This window comes from Pogona vitticeps, chromosome W, assembly GCF_051106095.1.
Source record: "Pogona vitticeps strain Pit_001003342236 chromosome W, PviZW2.1, whole genome shotgun sequence".
Classification (NCBI taxonomy): Eukaryota; Metazoa; Chordata; class Lepidosauria; order Squamata; family Agamidae; genus Pogona; species Pogona vitticeps.
The window spans coordinates 488,821-516,808 of record NC_135798.1 but is presented as its reverse complement, the minus strand read 5'-3'; the positions used below and the strand labels follow the sequence as shown (position 1 = coordinate 516,808).

The 27,988-nt window shown below is 46.9% G+C and overlaps 1 protein-coding gene and 1 long non-coding RNA gene across 2 annotated transcripts; one reads left to right on the top strand and one right to left on the bottom strand.

Moving 5' to 3' along the window:
* The first annotated feature begins 70 nt into the window (after nt 1–70).
* On the top strand, nt 71–17,505 carry LOC144584970 (uncharacterized). Its single transcript, XR_013539469.1, has 3 exons — nt 71–181; nt 1,606–1,789; nt 16,451–17,505. It is a non-coding gene; the product is annotated as an uncharacterized LOC144584970 (long non-coding RNA).
* Nucleotides 9,185–27,639, bottom strand: LOC144584967 (uncharacterized). The gene is given in 4 exon segments (XM_078382329.1): nt 9,185–13,580; nt 21,998–22,090; nt 24,045–24,590; nt 26,790–27,639. A coding segment is annotated over 1 exon segment (2,565 nt). The 5' UTR covers nt 13,377–13,580; nt 21,998–22,090; nt 24,045–24,590; nt 26,790–27,639; the 3' UTR covers nt 9,185–10,811.
* Nucleotides 27,640–27,988: the final 349 nt, after the last annotated feature.

Genomic DNA, 27,988 nt, shown 5'->3' with positions numbered 1-27,988 from the left:
GAGGAAGAGCGGCGTCGAAGGGGAACCGGAGGTGGGAAGCCTGGCTCTCTGCCGCCCTACCCTCTAGGATTCCCCCCCCCCCGGGGAAGAAGAGGCCGCTTTGCAAGGGGGGGAGGGGAGGGGATTCCTCGCGAGTTTCCCTCCAGAGGGCCGGCAAAGGAGGGGAGCCCTCGGTTGGGAGGTTCAGGACTGATTTTTTTTTGGGGGGGGGTGGGCGGGCTCAGGAGTGGCAGAGATGGAGAAAAGCCCGCCTGTTCTTCTCTCCCCCCCCCCCGCCAACCCCGGAGACCCCCCCCCCAATCTGCTCGGTCTGCAAAGCACGGAAGGCCTCGCCCGGTTGGAGGGTTGGGGGGGCAGGGGGGGTCCGTTTGTTTTGGTCCCTGCCCCCCTCCTCTCCCTCCTCTCATGGGGAGGGCTCAATTGGGTCCTCTTCGACCCCCTTCTTTCCCCAGATCTTGCAGGCAGCCTTTTTTGGGGGGGGTGGCAGAGGGGGGGAAGTGGGGAGCGTCCCCCCCGTGCTCTTTCTCCCCCCCAATTTCTCCTTCCTCCAGCAAACCCCCTCCCCAAACTTCACCCCCCAGGTCGGAAGCGGGGCATGCGATGCAGTGGGGAGGAGAGAGAGAGGGAGAGGGGGGGTCCCAGAAATGGGGCTTCTGGGGTGAAGAGGGGGGGTAAGTTGGGGCGATGGGGCTCCCCTCCTGCCCCCCCCATGCCTGGCCTGCTATTCCCCCCCCAAGTCTATGGTGTCTTAAGGGGGCACTCCCTCCGTCCCCCTGTGCCTGTGTGTTGGGGCTTGGCGCCTCCCGGATCGGGACCCGGACGGAGGTGGGGCGACGGAGGGGCCGGTCGGGTTGGGGGGGGTGGGATCTTCACGGGGGGGGGGTTAGGAATGAGAGGTGGCCACTCTCAGGGGGGGAGGGGGGGGCGGCTTCTCCGGACATGGCCGAGGTTCCCTCCTGCAGTTGCAAGGCCGTTTTTCCTTCTGGGTCTCCTCGAGGGGAAAGGGATTCAAAGGGGGGGGAGAGAGAGGATCTCTGAGGTCCAGATCTGGGACCCCCCATGGGTAGGGAGACCCCACCCACCCCTGCAAGGCCCTAGTATTTTTTAAAGTCCTAGGTGGGGCTGGAGAGGAAAATGGGGGGTGGTGCTGGGGGGGCAGGAGGGAGGAGGCCCCATCCCTAGCAACATGGCGCAGGAGAAGTTGGGCTGGCGAAGGAGGGGGGCCTCCCTAACCCTTCGCTGCGAGGGGGGGACTTCTACTGGACCTCTTGCTTTTTTGCACACACACACACATACACACAAACACACACACACACACACACACACACACGGATCTGCCCCCTCACTCCTCCTCCCAGGGGATTCGCCCTCCTGCCTCCAGTTCCTGGCTCTCCGTGAAGTGGAGCAGAAAAGGGGCTTTGGAAAGAGGCCGGAAGAGGCTCTGGTCCTTCCACGTGGAGGGCAGGAGGAAAGAAGGACCCGAAAAGGCAACCCAGCCTCTCCTTCTGGGGCGTCTCCCTCTCTGGGCGGGTCTTTTGTGGAGTGAATGGCTCTGAAGGGTCCGTTCCAGACCAAGTGACCACAAAATGCTTTCGTTTACTGCAGGGGCAACTGACACCAAGACCACCCCCACCCTCAGTGGCCGCCGTTCTCAACCCCGTGAGGTGACAAGAAGTAACAACTGGTCCCCTGAGAACAGAGGTCCACTACCTCACACGGGATCTGGTGTTTTCTAGATGTTGATTTTGTTTACCATTTTTAGTGTAGCTTTGGTTTGATTCTCTTTAAGGTTTGTAGACTTGCTGTTTTCAAGAACGTTCAAATCTTGTGTTTTAAAGATTTACATAAGCTGCATTGTGACCTTTTTTAAGGAGAAAGGTGGGGTAAAATATTTCAGATAAATAGTGGGAGAAATACCATCTTGTAGGCTGATGCTTTCATCGCAGGTGTCTGTGGGAAGCATGGTTCCTGTTGCTCTCTGGTTCCCAGCTGTTGCCCCCCCTCCTCCCTGGGTTGGTGGACATTTTATCTCGGAGCCCGGCATGAGATCTTCCTCCCTCCCTCCCTCCCTCCCTTCCTTCCTTCCTTCCTTCCTTCCTTCCTTCCTTCCTTCCTTCCTTCCTTCCTTCCTTCCTTCCTTCCTTCCTTCCTTCCTTCCTTCCTTCCTTCCTTTTATTCATCATCAGCTCCTTCCTTCCTTCTATCCATCATCACTTCGTTCCTTCCTTCCTTCCTTCGTTCCTTCCTTCCTTCCTTCCTTCCTTCCTTCCTTCCTTCCTTCCTTCCTTCCTTCCTTCCTTCCTTCCTTCCTTCCTTTTATTCATCATCAGCTCCTTCCTTCCTTCTATCCATCATCATTTCCTTCCTTCCTTCCTTCCTTCCTTCCTTCCTTCCTTCCTTCCTTCCTTCCTTCCTTCCTTCCTTCCTTCCTTCCTTTTATTCATCATCAGCTCCTTCCTTCCATCTATCCATCATCACTTCCTTCCTTCCTTCCTTCCTTCCTTCCTTCCCTCCTTCCTTCCTTCCTTTTATTCATCATCAGCTCCTTCCTTCCTTCTATCCATCATCACTTCCTTCGTTCCTTCCTTCCTTCCTTCCTTCCTTCCTTCCTTCCTTCCTTCCTTTTATTCATCATCAGCTCCTTCCTTCCTTCTATCCATCATCATTTCCTTCCTTCCTTCCTTCCTTCCTTCCTTCCTTCCTTCCTTCCTTCCTTCTATCCATCATCAGATCCTTCCTTCCTTCCTTCCTTCCTTCCTTCCTTCCTTCCTTCCTTCCTTCCTTCCTTCCTTCCTTCCTTCCTTCCTTCCTTCCTTTTATTCATCATCAGCTCCTTCCTTCCTTCTATCCATCATCACTTTCTTCCTTCCTTCCTTCCTTCCTTCTATCCATCATCAGATCCTTCCTTCCTTCCTTCCTTCCTTCCTTCCTTCCTTCCTTCCTTCCTTCCTTCCTTCCTTCCTTCCTTCCTTCCTTCCTTCCTTCCTTCCTTCCTTCCTTCCTTCCTTTTATTCATCATCAGCTCCTTCCTTCCATCTATCCATCATCACTTCCTTCCTTCCTTCCTTCCTTCCTTCCTTCCTTCCTTCCTTCCTTCCTTCCTTCCTTCCTTCCTTCCTTCCTTCCTTCTATCCATCATCAGATCCTTCCTTCCTTCCTTCCTTCCTTCCTTCCTTCCTTCCTTCCTTCCTTCCTTCCTTCCTTCCTTCCTTCCTTCCTTCCTTTTATTCATCATCAGCTCCTTCCTTCCTTTTATTCATCATCAGCTCCTTCCTTCCTTCTATCCATCATCACTTCCTTCCTTCCTTCCTTCCTTCCTTCCTTCCTTCCTTCCTTCCTTCCTTCCTTCCTTCCTTCCTTCCTTCCTTCCTTCCTTCCTTCCTTCCTTCCTTCTATCCATCATCAGATCCTTCCTTCCTTCCTTCCTTCCTTCCTTCCTTCCTTCCTTCCTTCCTTCCTTCCTTCCTTCCTTCCTTCCCTCCCTCCTTCCTTTTATTCATCATCAGCTCCTTCCTTCCTTCTATCCATCATCACTTCCTTCCTTCCTTCCTTCCTTCCTTCCTTCCTTCCTTCCTTCCTTCCTTCCTTCCTTCCTTCCTTCCTTCCTTCCTTCCTTCCTTCCTTCCTTCCTTCCTTCCTTCCTTCCTTCCTTCCTTCCTTCTATCCATCATCAGATCCTTCCTTCCTTCCTTCCTTCCTTCCTTCCTTCCTTCCTTCCTTCCTTCCTTCCTTCCTTCCTTCCTTCCTTCCTTCCTTCCTTCCTTCCTTCCTTCCTTCCTTCCTTCCTTCCTTCCTTCCTTCTATCCATCATCAGATCCTTCCTTCCTTCCTTCCTTCCTTCCTTCCTTCCTTCCTTCCTTCCTTCCTTCCTTCCTTCCTTCCTTCCTTCCTTCCTTCCTTCCTTCCTTCCTTCCTTTTATTCATAATCAGCTCCTTCCTTCCTTCTATCCATCATCACTTCCTTCCTTCCTTCCTTCCTTCCTTCCTTCCTTCCTTCCTTCCTTCCTTCCTTCCTTCCTTCCTTTTATTCATCATCAGCTCCTTCCTTCCTTCTATCCATCATCACTTTCTTCCTTCCTTCCTTCCTTCCTTCCTTCTATCCATCATCAGATCCTTCCTTCCTTCCTTCCTTCCTTCCTTCCTTCCTTCCTTCCTTCCTTCCTTCCTTCCTTCCTTCCTTCCTTCCTTCCTTCCTTCCTTCCTTCCTTCCTTCCTTTTATTCATCATCAGCTCCTTCCTTCCATCTATCCATCATCACTTCCTTCCTTCCTTCCTTCCTTCCTTCCTTCCTTCCTTCCTTCCTTCCTTCCTTCCTTCCTTCCTTCCTTCCTTCCTTCCTTCCTTCCTTCCTTCCTTCCTTCTATCCATCATCAGATCCTTCCTTCCTTCCTTCCTTCCTTCCTTCCTTCCTTCCTTCCTTCCTTCCTTCCTTCCTTCCTTCCTTCCTTCCTTCCTTCCTTCCTTCCTTCCTTCCTTCCTTCCTTCCTTTTATTCATCATCAGCTCCTTCCTTCCTTTTATTCATCATCAGCTCCTTCCTTCCTTCTATCCATCATCACTTCCTTCCTTCCTTCCTTCCTTCCTTCCTTCCTTCCTTCCTTCCTTCCTTCCTTCCTTCCTTCCTTCCTTCCTTCCTTCCTTCTATCCATCATCAGATCCTTCCTTCCTTCCTTCCTTCCTTCCTTCCTTCCTTCCTTCCTTCCTTCCTTCCTTCCTTCCTTCCTTCCCTCCCTCCTTCCTTTTATTCATCATCAGCTCCTTCCTTCCTTCTATCCATCATCACTTCCTTCCTTCCTTCCTTCCTTCCTTCCTTCCTTCCTTCCTTCCTTCCTTCCTTCCTTCCTTCCTTCCTTCCTTCCTTCCTTCCTTCCTTCCTTCCTTCCTTCCTTCCTTCCTTCCTTCCTTCTATCCATCATCAGATCCTTCCTTCCTTCCTTCCTTCCTTCCTTCCTTCCTTCCTTCCTTCCTTCCTTCCTTCCTTCCTTCCTTCCTTCCTTCCTTCCTTCCTTCTATCCATCATCAGATCCTTCCTTCCTTCCTTCCTTCCTTCCTTCCTTCCTTCCTTCCTTCCTTCCTTCCTTCCTTCCTTCCTTCCTTCCTTCCTTCCTTCCTTCCTTCCTTCCTTCCTTCCTTCCTTTTATTCATAATCAGCTCCTTCCTTCCTTCTATCCATCATCACTTCCTTCCTTCCTTCCTTCCTTCCTTCCTTCCTTCCTTCCTTCCTTCCTTCCTTCCTTCCTTCCTTCCTTCCTTCCTTCCATCCATCCATCCATCATCAGATCCTTCCTTCCTTCCTTCCTTCCTTCCTTCCTTCCTTCCTTCCTTCCTTCCTTCCTTCCTTCCTTCCTTCCATCCATCCATCCATCATCAGATCCTTCCTTCCTTCCTTCCTTCCTTCCTTCCTTCCTTCCTTCCTTCCTTCCTTCCTTCCTTCCTTCCTTCCTTCCTTCCTTCCTTCCTTCCTTCCTTCCTTCCTTCCTTCCTTTTATTCATCATCATCTCACACACACCCCCGTGCAGATCCCACCCCCCCACCCGACCTGCCCCTCCGTCGCCCCACCTCCGTCCGGGTCCCGATCAGGGAGGCGCCAACCCCCCCAAAAAAATAAGAGCCCCGCTTCTTCTTCTCTCCAGGCGCCCCCCCGGCAGGCGCTGCAGATCCCGCTTCCGGCTCCCGTTCGAAGAGGCCTGGGGGAGGGGCTCTTCTCCCTCCCCTTCGTAGCTCTAGGTTCCCTACCCCTTACCCCCTCCGTCCATGAACGGGAGGGGATAATGGCAGAAACAATGGGGGGGCGGTTGGAGGGCAGGAAGGCTCCAAAGGGGGGGGGAAAGGCCCTCCCAAGGTCTCCCCACAAAGAGCCAGAAAAAGGGGGGGAGGGAAAAGGAGACCCCACGGACGAGCAGAGCCGAGGAAAGGGGGTTCCATCAGTATCTTCCATCATCTCCATGCACAGCACGACTCTTCACTTCGTTGTTTAGTCGTTTAGTCGTGTCTGACTCTTCGTGACCCCCCCCCATGGACCAGAGCACATGCCAGGCCCTCCTGTCTTCCACTGCCTCCCGGAGTTGGGTCAGATTCATGTTGGTCGCTTCGGTGAGACTGTCCAACCATCTCATCCTCCGTTGTCTCCTTCACCTCTTGCCCTCACACTTTCCCAACATCAAGGTCTTTTCCAAGGAATCTTCTCTTCTCATGAGATGGCCAAAGTACTGGAGCCTCAGCTTCAGGATCTGTCCTTCCAGTGAGCACTCAAGGTTGATTTCCTTCAGAATTGATAGGTTTGTTCTCCTTGCAGTCCAGGGGACTCTCAGGAGCCTCCTCCAGCACCACAATTCAAAGGCATCAATTCTTCAGCAGTCTGCTTTCTTTATGGTCCAGCTCTCACTTCCATACATCACGACAGGAAAAACCATAGCTTTGACTATTCGTACTTTTGTTGGCAAGGTGATATCTCTGCTTTTAAAGATGCTGTCAAGGTTCGTCATTGCTTTCCTCCCAAGAAGCAGGCGTCTTTTAATGTCGTGGCTGCTGTCTCCATCTGCAGTGATTATGGAGCCCAAGAAAGTAAAATCTGTCACTGCCTCCATATCTTCCCCTTCTATTTGCCAGGTGGTGATGGGGCCAGTGGCCATGATCTTAGTTTTTTTGATGTTGAGTTTCAGACCATTTTTTGCACTCTCCTCTTTCACCCTCATTACAAGGTTCTTTAGTTCCTCCTCACTTTCTGCCATCAGAGTGGTATCATCTGCAAATCGGAGGTTATTGATATTTCTTCCGGCAATCTTAACTCCAGCTTGGGATTCCTCCAGTCCAGCCTTCCTCATGATGTATTCTGCATATAAATTAAATAAGCTGGGGGACAATATACAGCCTTGTCGTACTCCTTTCCCAATTTTGAACCAATCACTTGTTCCATATCCAGTTCTAACTGTGGCTTCCTGTCCCACATATAGGTTTCTCAGGAGATGGATAAGGTGGTCAGGCACGCCCATTTCTTTAAGGACTTCCCATCGTTTGCTGTGTTCCACACAGTCAAAGGCTTTTGCATAATCAATGAAGCAGAAGTAGATGTTTTTCTGGAACTCTCTGGCTTTCTCCATAATCCAGCGCATGTTAGCAATTTGGTCTCGAGTTCCTCTGCCCCTTCGGAATCCCGCTTGTACTTCTGGAAGTTCTCGGTCCACATATTGCTGAAGCCTGCCTTGTATGATTTTGAGCATAACCTTGCTAGCATGTGAAATGAATGCAATTGTACGGTAGTTGGAGCATTCTTTGGCACTGCCCTTCTTTGGTATTGGGATGTAGACTGATCTTTTCCAGTCCTCTGGCCACTGTTGAGTTTTCCAAATTTGCTGGCATATTGAATGTAGCACCTTAACAGCATCATCTTTTAAGATTTTAAATAGTTCAGCTGGGTTGTCATCACCTCCACTGGCCTTGTTGTTAACCAGGCTTTCTAAGGCCCACTAGACTTCACTCTCCAGGATGTCTGGCTCTAGGTCAGCAACTACATTGTCTGGGTTGTCCGGGATATCCAAATCTTTCTGATATAATTCCTCTGTGTATTTTTGCCACCTCTTCTTGATGTCTTCTGCTTCTGTGAGGTCTCTCCCATTTTTGTCCTTTATCATGTTCATCTTTGCACAAAAGGTTCCTCTGATATCTCCTCTCTGCTATTTGTAAGGCTTCATTGGACACCCACTTTGCTTTCTTGCATTTCCTTTTCTTTGGGATGGTTTTTGTTGCTGACTCCTGTACAATGTTACGAGCCTCTATCCAAAGTTCTTCAGGCACTTTGTCCACCAAATCGAGTTCCTTAAATCTGTTCTTCACTTCCACTGTGTATTCATAAGGGATTTGGTTTACATTATACCTGAGTAGCCCAGTGGTTTTTCCTACTCTCTTCAGTTTGAGCTTGAATTTTGCTATGAGAAGCTGATGATCAGAGCTACAATCAGCTCCAGGTCTTGTTTTTGCTGACTGTATAGAGCTTCTCCATCTTTGGCTGCAGAGAATATAATCAATCTGATTTCGATATTGCCCATCAGGTGATTTCCATGTGTAGAGTCGCCTCTTGTGTTGTTGGAAAAGAGTGTTTGTGATGACCAGCTTGTTCTCTTGACAGAACTCTATTAGCCTTTGCCCTGATTCGTTTTGAACTCCAAGGCCAAACTTCCCTGTTGTTCCTTTTATCTCTTGACTCCCTACTTTGGCATTCCAGTCACCTAGAATGAGAAGAACATCTTTCTTTGGTGTCAGTTCTAGTAGGTGTTGTAAATCTTCATAAAATTGTTCAATTTCAGTCTCCTCAGCAATGGAGGTTGGTGCATAAACTTGGATTATTGTGATATTGAAAGGTCTGCCTTGGATTCGTATTGACATCATTCTGTCATTTTCGAGATTGTATCCCATTACAGCTTTACCCACTCTTTTGTTGACTATGAGGGATACTCCATTCCTTCTACGGGATTCTTGCCCACAATAGTAGACATGATAATCATCTGAGTTGAATTCGCCCATTCCTGTCCATTTTAGTTCACTGACGCCCAGGATGTCGATGTTTATTCTTGCCATCTCCTGTTTGACCACCTCCAGCTTCCTGGGGTTCATAGATCTTACATTCCAGGTTCCTATGCAGTATTTTTCTTTGCAGCATCGGACTTTCCTTTCACTTCCGGGGACGTCCACGGCTGAGAGTCCTTTCGGCTTTAGCCCAACCACTTCATTAGCACTGGAGCTACTTGTACTTGTCTTATACTCTTCCACAGTAGAGTGTTGGACGCCTTCCGACCTGAGGGTCCTATCTTCCAGCGTCATATCTTTTAGCTTTTTGTTTCTGATCATGGTGTTTTCTTGGCAAAGATACTGGAGTGGAATTGCCAGTTCCTACTCCAGGTGGATTGCATTTAGTCGGAACTCTCCACTATGACCTGTCCGTCTTGGGTGGCCCTGCACGGTATAGCCCATAGTTTCTCTGAGTTGCCCAAGCCCCTTCGCCACGACAAGGCAGCAATCCATGAAGGATTAAGTCTACTTCCTTTAAAAAAACTTTTTAGAAAACCATGAGTTTTAAATCACTCAGAAACTCATGTAAATATTTGACTCAATTATGGTAACACGTGGCCAATTATATGGTAGCAAAATAAAGTAACAAGCTATTCTGTTCAAGAGACCAGACCTTCAGTTCTTAAGCATAATTATGTTTATTAGTAAAATAAAGAGAAATCAATTTATTGCAAAGCATAGCTGTTAGAAACCATTTCCATTCTAAGGCATCAGAACTCTTAACAAAATCCTGCTATAAAAATCATAACAAAACTAATCTAATAGAAAGGCTAGGCGTCTCCCTTAACTCCAATAAAAACTACATCCTTATGTAGTGCAAGGATTCCATAGTCCGTCAGAAACTGGAAAGTCCATGTTGGATAAAGTCCATCTCCAAAAAAAAGTATCCTCCAGGAAAAAGAAACTTCTCAGAGGAAGAATCTCCTTGCTTCTCTGTAATCCTCAGTTTTTACACACACACCCCGAGGGATACCCCTCCTCCTTCTTCTTTCAGTTAACCACCAATCAGGATGGAGAAAATGTTATTTGCTGCCTCTGATTCTCACTGAACACAGGCGTTATTTACATTATCCCAGTAGGAATATTATGACTACTCACAGTCCTTCCCTGCGGCCTTCTTAGCAACCAGATAAGTCTGGCAGCTAGGAGACACAAACTGCAGCTTGTAAATTTCCAGAACAGACTCTCACATTGATTCAAAATGGATTTCCTCTTGACATATTCATAACTACAAATCCCATCCATGAAATACATACTAGTTTCAAAAACACATCTCATTACATTAGTAATACTCAATACAGTATGCACTCTACATGTGCTCAGGAACACATAAGTAGTAAAACAGTAACAGTGTTTGAACAGTCTGTCACATCTTGATCTTCACAATACACTCTGGAAAGACCATCTTCCACAGCATTCAACTTTCCAGGAATGTGCTGAACTCCAAAATCAAATTCTTGTAATGCCAAACTCCATCTCAGCAATTTCTGATTGTGAGATTTCATCTTCTGCAACAAAACCCAAGCTCTATGATCTGTCTGCAGAGTGAATTTACATCCCCACAGATAAGGCCTAAGAAGATTAAGAGACTAGATAATAGATAAGGCCTCTTTTTCTAGAACTGAGTAATTTTTTCTCTTTCTAAGAGTTTTCTGGAGAAATATGAGATTGGATTAGGAATCCCATATTCCCCATTCTGTTACAGCTCCAAGACCCAAATGTGAAGCATTTGTTTGTAGAATGGTTTGTCAAAGTCAGGTGATTTTAGCATAGGTGCAGCACTAATCTTTGCCTTTGAGGCTTCAAAGGCACTTTGACACTCAGGTGTCTATTTTACCTTGACAGGCTGTCTTTTGTTAGTTAGCTCTGTCAAAGACATTCCCAAATGACTGAAATTAGGAATGATTTTTCTGTAATTGCCAACTAGGCCCAAAAGGATTGAACTTGCTTTTTAGTTTTAGGAATAGGCCAATCATTTATGGCTTGCACTTTGGCTTGCAGAGGCTGAATTTATCCTTGTCCAATTAAATGACCCAAGTACATGACTTTTCCCTGCATCCACTGACACTTAGTCACTTTGACTGTCAACCCTGCTTGCTGGATTCTAGACAAGATAGTTTCAATGTGTGACATGTGAGATTCAAAATTAGAACTGAAAATTGCAATATCATCAAGATAAGCACTAGCAAAACTAAGACCATGTAAAAGTTTGTCTATCATCCTCTGAAATGAAGCACCGGCATTCTTTAACACAAATAGTAAACTATGACAAAGCTCTTTCCACACTCCATGAATTTATTTGGTTTCTCCCCAGTGCGGATTCTTTGATGTAACCCAAGCTGACCACTCTGACTAAAGCTCTTTCCACATTCCATGCATTTATGTGGTTCCTCCCCAGTGTGTGACCTATGATGTAACCTAAGGGCATAACTACAAATAAAGCTCTTTCCACAGTCCATGCATTTATGTGGTTACTCCCCAGTGTGAGACCTTTGATGTGACCTAAAATGACTGCTGTAACTGAAGCTCTTTCCACATTCCATGCATTTATGTGGTTTCTCCCCAGTGTGAGTCCTTTGATGTACCCTAAGGTTACCATTGTGACTAAAGCTCTTTCCACATTCCATGCATTTATGTGGTTTCTCCCCAGTGTGGGACCTCAGATGTAACCTAAGCTGACCACACTGACTAAACCTCTTTCCACATTCCATGCATTTATGTGGTTTCTCCCCAGTGTGAGTCCTTTCATGTTTCCTAAGGCCACCACTGTGACTAAAGCTCTTTCCGCATTCCATGCATTTATGTGGTTTCTCCTCAGTGTGGGACCTCTGATGTAAACTAAGATTACTACTGTGACTAAAGCTCTTTCCACATTCCATGCATTTATGTGGTTTCTCCCCAGTGTGGGACCTCAGATGTAACCTAAGCTGACCACGCTGACTAAAGCTCTTTCCGCATTCCATGCATTTATGTGGTTTCTCTCCAGTGTGGGACCTCTGATGTAACCTAAGATTACCACGCTGACTAAAGCTCTTTCCACATTCCATGCATTTATGTGGTTTCTCCCCAGTGTGAGTCCTTTGATGTGACCTAAGATGACCACTATGCCTAAAGCTCTTTCCACATTCCATGCATTTATGTGGTTTCTCCCCAGTGTGGGTACTTTGATGAAACCTAAGATTACCACTGTGACTAAAGCTCTTTCCACATTCCATGCATTTATGTGGTTACTCCCCAGTGTGAGACCTTTGATGTGACCTAAAATGACTGCTGTAACTGAAGCTCTTTCCACATTCCATGCATTTATATGGTTTCTCCCCAGTGTGAGTCCTTTGATGTACCCTAAGGTTACCATTGTGACTAAAGCTCTTTCCACATTCCATGCATTTATGTGGTTTCTCCCCAGTGTGGGACCTCAGATGTAACCTAAGCTGACCACACTGACTAAACCTCTTTCCACATTCCATGCATTTATGAGGTTTCTCCCCAGTGTGAGTCCTTTCATGTTTCCTAAGGCCACCACTGTGACTAAAGCTCTTTCCGCATTCCATGCATTTATGTGGTTTCTCCCCAGTGTGGGACCTCTGATGTAAACTAAGATTACTACTGTGACTAAAGCTCTTTCCACATTCCATGCATTTATGTGGTTTCTCCCCAGTGTGGGACCTCAGATGTAACCTAAGCTGACCACGCTGACTAAAACTCTTTCCGCATTCCATGCATTTATGTGGTTTCTCCCCAGTGTGGGACCTCTGATGTAACCTAAGCTGACCACGCTGACTAAAGCTCTTTCCGCATTCCATGCATTTATGTGGTTTCTCTCCAGTGTGGGACCTCTGATGTAACCTAAGATTACCACGCTGACTAAAGCTCTTTCCACATTCCATGCATTTATGTGGTTTCTCCCCAGTGTGAGTCCTTTGATGTGACCTAAGATGACCACTATGCCTAAAGCTCTTTCCACATTCCATGCATTTATGTGGTTTCTCCCCAGTGTGGGTCTTTTGATGAAACCTAAGATTACCACTGTGACTAAAGCTCTTTCCACATTCCATGCATTTATGTGGTTTCTCCCCAGTGTGGGTCCTTTGATGTGATGTAAGGGCATCACTGCGACTAAAGCTCTTTCCGCATTCCATGCATTTATGTGGTTTCTCCCCAGTGTGAGACCTCTGATGTAACCTAAGCTGACCATGCTGACTAAAGCTCTTTCCACATTCCATGCATTTATGTGGTTTCTCCCCAGTGTGTGACCTTTGATGTAACCTAAGCTGACCATGCTGACTAAAGCTCTTTCCGCATTCCATGCATTTATGTGGTTTCTCCCCAGTGTGAGTCCTTTGATGTGACCTAAAATGACTGCTGTAACTGAAGCTCTTTCCACATTCCATGCATTTATGTGGTTTCTCCCCAGTGTGGGTCCTTTGATGCAACCTAAGGGTGCTACTGTGACTAAAGCTCTTTCCACATTCCATGCATTTATGTGGTTTCTCCCCAGTGTGGGACCTCTGATGTAACCTAAGATTACCATGCTGACTAAAGCTCTTTCCACATTCCATGCATTTATGTGGTTTCTCCCCAGTGTGAGTCCTTTGATGTAACCTAAGGTGACCACTGTGACTAAAGCTCTTTCCACATTCCATGCATTTATGTGGTTTCTCCCCAGTGTGGGTCCTTTGATGCAACCTAAGGGTACTACTGTGACTAAAGCTCTTTCCACATTCTGTGCATTTATGTGGTTTCTTCCCAGTGTAGGTCCTTTGAAGTGAAGGCAGATTTCTTCTCCTGCTGAAACTCTTTTCACATTCCATGTTTTTGTATGATTTCTCCCCAGGGGGAGTTCTTTAATCTGTACTAGCGACACTGATCTGAACCTGTCTCCACACTTCAGGCATTTAACCCGTTTCTCTTTTAGCTCACGGGTTTTTCTAAGCTTTTCTTCCTGGCTTCACACTTGACTCTTTTCAGGGCCGGAAGAAGTGGCTCTGTATAATTCTGGCCATCGTTTTTGTTACCTAATAGAAAAAAAAGAAGGCATATGTCTCCTGAAGGCTTGACTGGCAACATTTGAAAAATTAGCCGTATTGTACAAACAGCACAGACTCCCCTTGCCTGAATTGATACTTCCAAAGGGACAGTGATGGGAAAACATAGATGATTAATATTAACCACTGCCCAAAATAATATTAAACATGGGCCATCAAGTCAATTCTGACTGATGACAACCCTGTTGGGGGGGGGTTCTAGGCAGAGAATACTCAAAAGTCATTCCCCATTCCTTGCTTCTGGAACCCTGCAGTTTCCCGAAAGCCACACAGGCTGACCTTACCTTTTGGAGACACAGTGGGGAACCTCTGACCTATCCAGCCAGCTTACTCAGAAATACATGGATGGGGTTTGATTAGAATTGAGGTTTCACTGGAAAAGTTCCAGTTTACTTGCAAATTTCCTCCACTGTACAGTACTTAATTTAAAGGCATTGCAAGTCCATAAATGTATTGAAAATGTAGAACGCATGAAAGGAGAAAGGGGAGGAAGATTTGGAGAACCTGGATTAATAAAAAGCCACTGTTGGCTCACATTTAGCTTGCAATCTACAATTCCAACATCCCTCTTGCTCCTAATTCTACTGAGCCAAGTATCCCCCATCTTGTAAGTGTGCAATTGGTTTCTTTTTCCAAGGTGCACAACTTTGCACTTAACCATGGCCACATAGGATCTTGCCAAAAAGAGGGGGGAAATATTATTAAATGTAGTGGTGCAGGTTTATGGGTTAGGGTTATTTTTAGAAAAATAGCTGAAGTTTGAGGATTTGTTATTATTGGGTGTTGCTTTGCGGGGGTATGTCATCAGAGTATGGGGCCAAATGGAGATGTGATGCTAAAATGGAATGGTTTAAAGTCTTGATAAATAAAGATAAATGTTAATGGATGAAGAGGTAAAGAAGTTAAACTCTACCAAGGATGAAAGAAGGTACAGTGGGGTCTTGAATTGCGAACTTAATCCGTATTGGAAGGCGGATTGCAGGTCAAAAAGTTTGCAGGTCAAAATCTGCATTCCCATAGGAATGCATTGAAAACCATTGTAATCTGTATCTGCTCTGTACCGTCCATAGAAAGTAATGGGAAGCTGCTATTCCGCCTTCTGCCACTAGAGGGGAATATTTTGTTTCTTTTTTTCTTAGATACAATAATCCCTCGAGGGACGTGGTGGCGCTGCGGGCTAAACCGCAGAAGCCTGTGTTGCAGGGTCAGAAGACCAGCATTCGTAAGATCGAATCCACGCGACGGAGTGAGCGCCCGTCGCTTGTCCCAGCTCCCGCCAACCTAGCGGGTCGAAAGCATGCAAATGCAAGTAGATAAATAGGGACCACCTCGGTGGGAAGGTAATAGCGTTCGGTGTCTAAGTCGCACTGGCCATGTGACCACGGAAGATTGTCTTCGGACAAACGCTGGCTCTATGGCTTGGAAACGGGGATGAGCACCACCCCCTAGAGTCGAACACGACTGGACAAAAATTGTCAAGGGGAACCTTTACCTTTACCTTTACAGTAATCCCAGGAAGGCGAAACAGGCAGCCCGGCCATTTCCTCCCAGCTCCGAGGGAATGGGCTGGTGCAGATGGGTGCAGCAGCAGCACACGGTGCCCAGCCATTGAGCTCCCCACGGCCCCCACGGCGTTCCCTCCCTCCCCACCCGGCCCCCGTTTCCAGCCCCAGCTGGATCCCAGCAGATAGTTCCCAGTGGCGCCTGGCAGAAGCCAGCGCGCCCCCGCCCTCCTCGCTCTCCTTCACCAACCCCTGTTCCCATCACCCGCCACCCGCCTAGTTCCCTGGCTCAGAGCCTTCCCAGTGCCAGTGCCACCCCGCGAACTCGCTCCCACCCTCCCACGTGGGCTCACCGGGCTGCTCGGAGGCTCCTCCGCCATCCTCACCACTGCCTTTTGCTGCCGCCACCGGAGCTCGGCTCAGCGAGGGCCCACCCAGGACAGGCGGAGGCTCCGGCCGGGCTGGAATTCTGGCAGCCAGAATGCCTCGAGGCGCCCCAATCCCGGAGCAGGAGCAGCACCATCGCCTCTCCGCCTCTCTCCGCGTCGCCGCCACCCGGCTCCGGGTGCTTTCCCGCTTTTTTTAACTTTTTGGTTCTTACGTCAATTCTCCATCCGCAAGTCAAAATGGATTTTTGCAGACGGAGATGTACGTAACTCAAAAAGTTCATACCTTGGGCCGTTCGCAAGTCAAGACCCCACTGTATAATATTACCATATTAAATGAACTGATAAATAGAACTGACATGCAAGATGTTTGGAGAGAAGTGAAAGGAGATGTAAATAAGTTTTTTTATTCATGAGCATATAAAAGTTATTTTAGGATAGATTATATATATTTGCATCTAGTGATTGTGATTTGGAGTTTGTAAGAGAGACATAGGGTTAATAAAAGTAGCAGATCACACATTGGTAAATATGGATTTTAAGGGTACATGTGATTATAAAAAAGCTAGGAGGTGGAGGCTATGAACAGGAATTTTATGTCAAAATGTTCGTATAGATCAGGTCACTGAGAAATTCAGTAAATTTAATAATTCAACATACTCACATAGGAAAGCTGGAGAAACCAACTGCGTGTAGGTCAGCCAAAACCTTGAAGCTGATTCACGGGAAAAGTTTGAGGCTGCTGTAACCACGGGCAGACTGTAGGGGCTGAAGTCGGTATAAAAGCAGGTCAGGCAGAGCATTCATTGCTGCACCATTGCTTGAGGGCGACAGTGGTTTTGTGAGCAAACAGTCATTATATGTTCTGTACATGCTGTTATGCTGAAGTTAAGCTATTTAATTTAAATTGTTTAATACAAAGTATTTTTATATTTATGTTTGCCTATCATAGGTTTTTGCATCCGGAGAGAAAGACAAAGCACGGAGTTTCTGTCAGGTCTCTCTCATTCCCTCCAGAGGGGTAACATCTACGCTTCCACCACGGCCACTGTTTGTGTCCACATAACAAAAGTTTCTTGACATTTTACAACATAAACATATATTAGAGAAAACTATTGACGGAAATAGAAAAAGGAATTGACAGAAATATGGAGGATAATTCGTAAGAGAGGGTATTAAGCAAAGCACTGGAAAAATTTAAGCAGATAAATTACTGTCTTGATCAGATGCAAGATCTAATTAAAGGTTCTAAGGAAGAGAAAATAGCAGAGGTTAAACCACACTCAAAGGAAATGCTGGAACCGGTTGTATCGAGAACAATTTTAGATAATATGGAGGGGATGGTGTGTCTCCCAGTGGGCCATGTGACCAAGACAGCTAGGAAAGCTGAGATTAAACAGCGAAATATTACTGTAGGTATGGTTCACCCTCTCAGAATGTGGAGGAAAACAGAGTCACAGAAAAAAAAAGAAGTATATGGAGAGGGGGGGAGAAGTGGACAGAGTCTATACTATTTCAAGCCAGTCGAGTGTAATTTCAAGAAAAAAGGAGTGTGAAAGAGAGGATATATTTCACTATTGGTCTTGGTGTTCTGATGATATTGGAATAACTTAGATTTAAGCTATGTTATAATTATGAGCTGAAAGCTAGGGGGTAAATACACTGATAAATAGTTAAAAGAAGAAGAAGAAGAAGAAGAAGAGCTTTTGTTGGAATATGAATAGATTATAGGTTTATATACTTAATATGAAAGTATTGAATGACTGTATTTCTGATGCTCTCTTGTACTCAAGCCCCTCTTTTCCACCCCTCCCATCACCCCTTGCCTTTGTATTCCTTCCCTATCCCTTAATAGTTTTGAAAAAATAAATAAATTTTTTAAAAAAGTTTCTTGACATTTTTCAACATAAACATATATTAGAGAAAACGGAGAAAGATTTGACAGAAAAATGGAGGATAATTCGTAAGAGAGGGTGGTAAGGAAAGCCTAATTTAACACACTATGAAATGTGTAACAAAGGGTTAGTGCCTAAAATAATTTCTTTAGAATGAAACCAATAAAGAAAGATTTGAAAGACTGGCAAAACATTACAGATTTTGAAATGGTGATGAAAAAGCAAGGATTAATATAAAGTACTGGTACAGTAGTGCCCTGCAAGACGATGATAATGCGTTCCATTGAAATCGCTGTTTAGCGAAATCATCGTATTGCGAAAAGCATTTCCCCATTAGAATGCATTGAAACCTGTTTAATGTGCTCTAATGAGGAAAATAGTTGTCGTTGTGCGAAGATCGCCCATAGGGAAGCCATTTAAAATCGCTGTCTTCTGAAGCATCAGTGCTGAAAACACCCTAGGGAAACCATTTTACGGAGCCGCCGATCAGCTGTTGAATTAAATGGAACAATGGTTGGCTGCCGCTGCAAGCCCTGTGTTGCCGATAGCTCCTGGTGGAAGGGAGCTCCTCCATGCCCACCTGGCCCCAGTTAATGCCCAAGGGACCTCACCTCTCAGCTCCTGCGCTATGGTGAAAGGGAGCCCCTGAGTACCCACGTGGCTGGCAAAACAAAGGCGACCTCTCCCTCTTGTCCCCCAGGCAGGGGAACCCTTGCTTGGCACTGGAAGGGAGCTCCTGAGTGCCCACGTGGCTGGCAAAGACAAAGGGAGTTGCTAGATGCAGCCGATCTAGCAATGAGAGAACCTCCAACTCCCGAGCCCCAGTCCGGGAAACCCCTGCTCAATGCCGAAAGGGAGATCCTGAGCTTCCCAAGTAGCACCGGTAGTCCCTGAAGCCGCTCGTGACTCTCCCCCCCCGCTCCTCAGATGCACCTCCGGTAAGCATCACTTGGTGTGGGAGGGGAGGGAAGCCAAGAGGAGACGGGGAGCCAGCGTGTGCTTCCTGCTCGGGTGATGAGTCAGGAGGAAAACCAAGCCGGCAAGAAATCCCAAACTTGCTTGCTGTGGGCGGGTAGGGAAGCAAAGTGGGCAGAGGGGAACTGGCCCGCACTGCCCCACTCGTATAAGGAGGCGAGGGGAAATCCTGGGCTTGACTCATTGTGCTGGGAAACCCCGTTCATCTGCGAAGCCGCTCGCAATCCCCCCCACTCCCCAGCCACCGCCTGCCGCCTCCCCTATGCCACCAGTAAGCGTCGCTTGGTGTGGGAGGGGAGGGAAGCCAAGAGGAGGAGGGGATCTCCTTCTCCGGGGAAAAAAGGCTGGGAATCCTGGGAGGGGAACAGAAACCTCGTATAGCGAAATTCCCCCATAGGAAACACTGTTTTGCAAAGCGCAATGGCGGTCACAAAACCTCGTCGTCATGCGGATTCATCATTTTGCGAGGTCATCGTCTTGTGAGGCACCACTGTATTAATATCAGAAACTAGGAGAGAGCAACATGAATTTGACCCAACTCCAAGAGGCAGTGGAAGACAGGAGGGCCTGATATGCTCTGGTCCATGGGGTCACAAAGAGTCGGACACAACTAAACAACAGGAGAATTAGGTTTACCAAGGAGAAGGGAACTAGCACATCATGGACTTTGGAGACTCTCCCTCTCTTAATGCAGCCTAAATAGCATTGGCCTTTTTCACAGCTACATCACACTGCTGGCTTATGACCTAAGACGATCCCAAGGTCCTTCTCGCTCATAGTAGTGCTGAGCCAGGTGTCCCCCATCTTGTAGTGGTGTGAAATAGTAGGGGAAACCATGGAACATGGAGACACTCCAGTGGCCAAGAGGTGGAGCAGGAGTACTCAAGCACCACTACCGTTCACAGAGGGACATCCCACAAAGGGAAATCCCAGAAGCCAACAGTCTGACAGTCCACCGCTACTCTCCCAAACCCAAGTTCAAATGTCAGGGCTATTTTTCAGCAAGTGTGGATGGCAGGGAGCAGAAGAGAGGGTGTCGTGGGTAGACCACCTTCACTGCTCCCAATCCTGCTCCTAATATTCAGGCTGCCCTTTCCTATGGGAAGCCTGGCAACTTTTTCTCCTGCTAGCAACACAGGCACAACATTGTGCAGTAATTCTGGATGATTTTTTTTAATCGTGGCTACAGAAGCAAAATATCCCACATTCAGACTGTCAGGTTATATAAAATAAGCCAAATAAAACAGAACCTGAATTTTACAGCCATGAACACTCAGCACAGAGATCTGTGACAGAAAGTGCCCGACAAGGACACCGGAATATACCACTTAAGGGTGAGGTTGACGTCAGGTCTCTGAACACAGATTGGACAGTGTGATAGTCTATACGGACACTGGGTAATAACTTCTTTCTCTTGGCTCATGCAGATGTTTGTGGACTGTTATGCTGTTGCTGCTGTATATAAACGTCAATAGACTTAGTTGCTAGAAGTCTAGTGTCTCTGCCTAATTTTCTTGACTCCTGGGACTGCAACAAGGAGCTTCGGCAAGAGACGCTGCTAAAAACTGCGGCACTCTGACATAAGCACTACTGAGGCTGAGGAAGAGTTCTGGAGGACTCCAAAGCTTGCACACCAGGCTGGAATGAAGGAAAGCTCACCCGACCAACCACCAACACCCTGTCCATGGAGCAGTCCTTTTTTATTTATTTTCTTCCCAAGCACACTTGGGTAAAGATTACTTGGAAATTACAAGATGAAATTAAAATCAATTTGGATAGGTTGAGGAACAAGATAAGTCAAAAGATAAAGGAATATAAAACATGAAACATTTTGTGGTTTGGCAGAAGTCCATTATTTAAAATGAAATAGATCCCTAAATTATATTTCCTATTCTGGGTGTTACCAATAAAGATTTCGGGTAAGTAGTTAAAATAATGGCGAGTGATGATTAATACATACTGCCATAATAGTAAGAAAGCTAGGATTAATAAGAAATGTTGGTAGATATTACAAAAAGAAGCTTGTCAGATAACCGATATTAAATGTTATTATATAGCAAATCAAATAAGATGTATTTCAGGTATTATAACCAACAATAAATATTTAATATGAAAACAACTAGAAATGTATGGGAGGGAGGGAATTTTGGATAACATTTTTTTTTAAAGAAAACATTGGGGAAAAGGTTAAAAAGACTGATAATCCTGTTCTTAAAAATACTGTATTTTTCAATTTATAAGACACCTTTGTTTGTAAGACCCACAGACTCTTTTCTAACCCAAAAATTAAGAAAACTTAGCTTTGAGTATTCAGCCTCTGGGTTGAGAATGCTCGGACATTAGTAGTCCCTGTTGCTTCTGAGCCTGCAGTTTCCACCTCCAATGAGGCGTGTCCCAATTAATTTGTAGAGCATCAGCTGACATCAGTTCCACAAGACTCGTGATTGGAGCAAGCTAAGTCTCCTGACTGTAGGAAGCAAAGCCTCGTGATTGAAGGAAGCCTGTTTACAGAGGCAACATACGGGCCCTTTTTTGTTCTCTCCGTGCTCTCAGCTTACTTTTGTGTAACCAGTGAACTGTGGAAAAAGTACCATCTTATACATGGAAAACTACAGTTTGTTAGGAAGTTGGTAATGTTACAGGGGAGTATTAAGTCCACCAATCTCCCCTCTGACCAAAGTGGTTGAGAAATTCTCTAGAAAATTTTAAATGTTTTTTTTAATTGGATGAAACAGATACAAGATAGCAAGCAAATAGGAAAGACAGTGGGAGAAGAGAGAATGTCATGACTAAACATAGTTCAATTAGAAAAATGGGCAAAAGAATAGAAAAGAAAGGAAGGAGAAGGTAAAAAATTAGGAAAATTGAGGAGACAATTGAAAAAAGACTGAAGCTAGAAGCAATGAAAAACAGAAAGGGGATCATAAATGAAATGACTTGCATCCTATTTTATTTTTCTTCTCTCATTTTTTCCCCTCAATAATGAAGTGGTCCATCGGATCCTATACTCTCTGTCTCCATATCTTTCACCCCTTCATCTGATGATGGGATTCAAAATGGAAACATTTTCCTTTGATGTCCTCTTCTTATGACCAAAGATCATCATCCCCAAACTTTATTTCAATGATGTTTCTGCAACAGATTCAGTAAGCTTTGGGGAAACGGTGGACAAAGATCCTGGAAAAATGTTTTAAACACTGTGGGAACCTTAGGGGAGAAATCTTCAACCCACATTTATCTACGTATGCATGTATGCGTGTATATATATGTGTGTGTGTGTGTGTGTGTGTGTGTGTGTGTGCATGAGTTCCATCTACCACTTGATTAAAGCAAGAGGCACCTTCTCTAAAATCCATGCCTGAGTCCCGATAAATGCACAAACACCCACCAACTCAGTCCTTTGCACTGTCACTCCCATCTTGGTGGCCCCTCTTGCCCTCACCAGGCACCATGGAAGGTCTGGTGAAAGGTGGCCTCCAAGCACTCCTGATGCTTCCGGCGATGGGGCTAAAATTCTCTGAAATACTGATGTAATTCGGTATTAGCAGCGTGCTAATCATAGGATTACTGTTTAATAAATAAGCAAACACAGTGGTGCTTCTGGTCCCAAAGAATGAAATTGATCTCACCTGTCATTCAAGTTTTTGGGGAGCTTCGGAGTTTGATTCTTGTCTTTTCATCCAGAGAAAAATCGGAGAGCATCAGCTGAGTCTCACCTCGTCCTTGGGAGAGAAAAATAAAAACAAATCATTCTGGAGCCTTCCCAGATGGACAAAACCAAAAGCCTTCGTCTTTTTGATAATCTGGAGAATTTAATTCTTAAAAAAAAAACTTCTGGTTTATGAATGTGTGTGTGTGAGGGGGGAATTGTGTGCTTCTGTACCCACGATTCCAAAAGCCAGGAAATAGCCCAAAACTGCTGCACAATCTCGTGCCCGCCTTGCCAGCAGGAGAAAGGAGGCCAAGCCTGACAGAGCAAAGGGCGTCTCAAGGGTGGCCACACCCAAGGCAGCCGTCCAAAGGGTCTAACAGCAGGGGGTCCCCCCAACCTTGGGCTTCCGGATGTTCTTGGACTTCCGTTCCCAGAAATCCTGGCCAGCAGAGGCGGTGGTGAAGGCTTCTGGGAGTTGCAGTCCAAGAACATCTGGAGGCCCAAGGTTGGGGACCCCTGGACTCTGCGGGAGACCCTCTTCTGCTCTTTGCCCTTCACAGCCCTGACCACACAGCTTTGTGTCTGGGGGAGGAGTGGTCACTTGACAAAAAGGGGAGTCAGATTCTGGGATTTTCCCTCGTGTGGTGTCACTCTGTGAATGGCGGGGGTGCTGGGGGGGATGGACTCTTGTTCACCCCCCCGACCCTCAGCCTGTGGAGTGTTTTAGGTTTCCATTAATTCCCCGTACAATTTCACAGAGGCATGAAGAACCGGAAAGAGCCTATGCAAAAGAATGTGGTGGTCCGGCACCCCCCGTGTGATGATGACACACAACTTCCGCCTGCTTTCTAAGACCTTCCATCATCATCACACACACACCCGTGTGATGATGACACACAACTTCTGTCTGCTTTCTAAGACCTTCCATCATCATCACACACACTCCCTGTGTGATGATGACACACAACTTCCGCCTGCTTTCTAAGACCTTCCATCATCATCACACACACACCCGTGTGATGATGACACCCAACTTCTGTCTGCTTTCTAAGACCTTCCATCATCATCACACACACACACCCGTGTGATGATGACACTCAACTTCCGTCTGCTTTTAAGACCTTCCAGGAGGCCCTTCGCTCAGCCTCTCAGCCCCCAAGGTCTGGCCATCCAGCCGACCACCATCCCCTGCGCCAACGAAAACAGTTAAGACATAAACAAGCAAAGAGGAGAAAGGCAGGATGAAAGTAATTTTGAATGAATAAATTCTAAGCTAATTAAGAATCTAATGACTGAATTTCCTGCCTCTAAGAAAGTCTCTTCCTGGAAACCAAGAGGAGATTCAGACAATTTCCTGGGAATATTTTTATAAACCTAAAATCAGCAGCGGTAAAACCTCACGCAAGACTCCACAGAGACACAGAGACAGACACACAGTTTTCTCAGTGTAGGAAATGGGCAGCCCCTCCCCCCAGGGCCTCTCCAGGTGGGAAGAGAAGGGGGTGGGATGGAGGGTCTGGGTTCAGGTCAGGGCCTGTTTCGCATGTCGGGAACGTCCCTCCCTTGCAGGGGCATCAGCAGCCGCCTCGCCTGCCGTAGAAATGAAAAATCATCCTCATCATCCACATCCCTCCCTCCCGGCCGACCCCTACCTTCTCCCCCCAGCCACATTTCTTTGTGACGCCCACCCCCTCCTCCCACTGCCTTGCACCCCCCCCCACCAAAAAGGCCCCCATTTCCCATTTGGGGCTTTCCAGAAACTTTCACCCCCCCAAGGTTTCCAGTGGGGTTTCCCGGGGGGGGGCTCAAGCTCAGGAGGGGTGAGGAGGGGGAAACAACCACAACGGGGACTCCGGGAGAAAAAAAACGTACACACACATACGCCTGTCTTCCCCCCCACACACAAACACACACACACACACACGAACACACAAACAAGGCCCCTCCTGCGCCCCCCTTCAGGGGGAATATCTTTCTAGGGACACCCCTCCCCCCCCAAAAAAAAGGGTCCCAAATCGCACCACCTCCGTTGGGGATCCTCAGGCGGGAAAGAGGTCGGAGGGGGAGGGGCGAGAGGGGAAAAAGGGAGGAGAGAGGGAGGGGCACGGCCGCCACTTCCGGTTCCGGTGGGTGGACGGAGCGACAGAAGCAGCCCCTCCTCCTTTTCTTCCTCCTCTTCCATTTTCGTAGCTCTATGTTCTCTCCCCCTCCCTTCCCTCCCCAGGATGGAATCTATGCCCCTCCCCCCCTTTTTTTCTCAACAGCGATTCGTTTCGTTTAGTCCTTTAGTCGCGTCCGACTCTTCGTGACCCCCCCCCATGGACCAGCGCACATGCCAGGCCCTCCTGTCTTCTTCCACCGCCTCCCGGGGTCGGGTCAAGTTCATGTTGGTCTCTTCGATGACCCTGTCCATCCATCTCGTCCTCTGTCGTCCCCCTTCTCCTCTTGCCTTCACACTTTCCCAACATTAAGGTCTTTTCCAAGGAATCTTCTCTTCTCATGAGATGGCCAAAGTACTGGAGCCTCAGCTTCAGGATCTGTCCTTCCAGTGAGCACTCGGGGTTGATTTCCTTCAGAATGGATAGGTTTGTTCCAGTGGTGGGATTCAAATAAATTAACCACAGGTTCTATGCCAGGACACACACACACCCAACTACCACATTTTGTTGCCCATCCTCAAACCCAGGTCGGGGGGGCATTCGGTTTCGGACGACGCCTCCCCAAATCCCAGGCTGCCAGGGTGCTTTGGGGCGCATGGAAACTAATGTAAAGCTGGTTAATCCGTACTCTACCACTAGGGAGAGATTTTTCTTCTTCTTTTGACCTAAGATGAATTTAGGTTAAAAAAAAGGGCAGGAAAGGGGTTCTTTTCGTTCTTAAGTCGAGGCTCCGTTCGCAAGTCGAAGCAACTTTTTGTAAATGGAGCCATTTGTAACTCGAATCGTTCACAAGTGGAGACGTTCGTAAGTCGAGGTACCCCTGTTGGGGCTTCTGGCCTGAAGCAGGACATAGCTAGCACAAGCATTTGGTGTAGATCTGGTAAGAAGAAAGACCACATCTGTTTTCTGCCATGTTCCAAGCCATCACTTTGGATATATTCATTTCATATTCAAAGGGGGACCCAAATAGTCTGTACAACATAATGGACCAGAACTAGCAGATGTTGAAGATTTTTGCATAATAACTATGTGGGGCTGAACAGAACCCAGGCTTGTATAAAACAATGGACAATCATTTGGCATAGGTTCTCAAGGAAATGTGAAATTGAGGGTTTGTAGCTAATGTAGCTCGTTACCCCAATTTTTCTACCAAATGGTCAAGTATCTGCCTGTTTAAAGTCAATAATTATTCAAAATCTGGTCTTAAAGGAAAAGGATTAAAGTTACAGTCATTCCCATGCAACGTATCACATCCCCACTCCCATTAAGCACAGAAACCCACTTTAAACTTACTGAAACCAGAGTATATACCAGGAAAACAAATCCTAGACACTTTAGGGCAGAAGAAGCTGATTAACTAAATCTTAAATATAAATAGAGATCAGCAGTGCTTAGTACAGTATTCATATACCACGCTAACATGCTTTGAATGCTCTACTTCAATGGTTCTCAACCGTGGTTCCCCAGATGTTCTTGGACTACAACTCCGAGAAATCTGGGCCAGCACGGCTAATGGTGAAAGCTTCTGGGAATTTTAGTACATCTGGGGACCCAAGGTTGGGAATCATTGCTCTACTTGATAAATTTGTGCAAGAGTTTGTTTTATATATCAAGCAAAACTGTTACATATTTTAAAGGGATTTTTTCCTCATGATCATACATCATTCATGGACTAAGTACACAAACAAAAATTGTTGATAACATATAATTATTTTAAACCTACGCTTGCAGCTTCTCCTGCAATAAAGAGGTTTTGGCCCTTGAAAGAGTTTGGCTATTTTATTATACGTTACATTAGGCATCCTTCAGTCTCAAAAGACTATGGTAACGTGCTCTGTATGGAGGACTTGGAACAGCATCTAGTATGGCTGAGGAGGCCAATTCGATGCTGTATGCGAAGTTGGAGTGTCCTCTCCAGAGCACGAAGCCTGAGTAAAGTAATATGGAGGATAGGCTGTTACCCAAGCAGCAGATCCCCCCTCTCCACGTTGCTGGAATGGTCCAATGGAAAGGCAAGAGCCAATACAACTGGTTCCAACGACGTCGCGGGAGTTGGCAGAACGACACGAACTGCCTCCGGGACTCCAGCTCTGGATTTTGCCTCGAGGTTACCTCCTGAAGCCTTTTCCATAAGTGCGAGTGGTTGGATTATTGAAATTATTCAGTCTTACTCTGTGACTAACAGACCACAGCCACTTTGCCCACCCCCTGTATCCCTGCCTGGTCGTGGGGCCATTTATGCCTCTGTCAGCCCTTCTGTCTCACTCTTTTGTCTGAGAAAGTGGACTAGATCCAAGAAGCTCATGTTAAAAGGGAGGAATTCTTTGTCTCATCTGTTAATAGCTGCCTTAGGCCCCCTATGAGACAAAAGGCAGCACATAAATAATATAAATAAAATAGGTGAAATAATTTTTTTCCCCGTTTTTGTTTTATTTGTTTTGTCAAATATGTTCCCACCAACTAATAAAAGCTACTTCTTCAAACAACTCACCCAACCTCTTTCCTTCCTCCCAGGGTTCAGGTAGGGAACCGGGTGGGGCAGGGAAGAAAAACTGAACTTGGAAGTTCTCAGTTACCGGGAGTGCAGTTACTTGTAACTAGTTACAGTACCTCATCCCTTCCTTCTAGTCTCCACCGTGGGAGAAACCCATGCAGGATCTCGCCTTGCGGGGGAGCTGAATGGCTTGTCCGGGAGGAAACGGCCAGGGGGAGAGGACAGGGCAGAAGGGACGGCGAGAGAGATAGAGGCGGAGGAGGGGGAAAAGAGGCACTCCTGAGGAAAGAGCGGAGGAGAAAAGCCACGCTAGGCAGAGAAAAGACGCAGGACAGCGGAAGGAGCGGCCGAGGGACTCTTCAGAGTGGAACACATGGCCTGGAACGGAGGGGCTTCACTCCAGCCGCTCCCGCCGCCCTCCCTTCCCGGCTCTCGGCTTTGCCGACAGAGGAGGAGGAAGCGGGAAGGGAGAGAGAGAAAATATAAAAGGGATAAAGAGGGGAGGCGAAACCTTCGCCATAGGCGAGAAGTCCCTTGGAAAGCAGGAAGGGAGAGAGTCTCGCTCCCCCGAGCGGCTCCAGAGAGAAAGGAGTGAAACAAAAATGCGTAATAAGCATTTCCCACCTTTTCAGATGCTTCTACTGCTTGTTCATGAGCTGTTTCTTTTTTTAAAAAAAAAAATTATTATCCAAATTCTACTGCACTAGGCTGTAGCCTCACCCAGCAAATGAAGCTCCCAACTATAGTGCCGGATTAAAAGATGCCTTGCTCTACACTTAAGTTTACTTTCTATGTTCACTCTGAAATTAAACATTGAAAGGTCACAATTTTTAGGCTGCACCCTTTTAAAAGATCTGTTACTGCTTATCTGCAGCAAACATGACATCGAAAGGGACAAGGAAAAGAAAAAAACCCACACAACCCAATTCACTGGCTTGCAAATTTCCTCCTGCAGCACCAGAGATGTCAACTCCCAGCTGCACAAACCAAGAAGCGCCCGCTCACACCACTTTTTTTCTTCCCCCTGGCTTTGACCATATATACAGTATTTAACTCTTGCTCCTGCCGCGCGCATAGAAGGAGTGGCTTCTTGCCGAACAGCCGTCTCCCCACTCCGGAAAGGGGTGAGAAGACAGGGTGGGAGCTCCCTGTTGGGGTGCTCCGAGGAGAGGAAGGGGAACCCTGGGCGCTCCGGGAGGGGTCCCTCGGGAGACGGAGGGGGCGAGGGGGGCTCTCCCCTGCGCTGCGGACTGGCGGCGGCGGCAGAGGCGACAAAGGGGTTACCGGCAGAGCAGCCCCGGACCCTCCTCCTTGC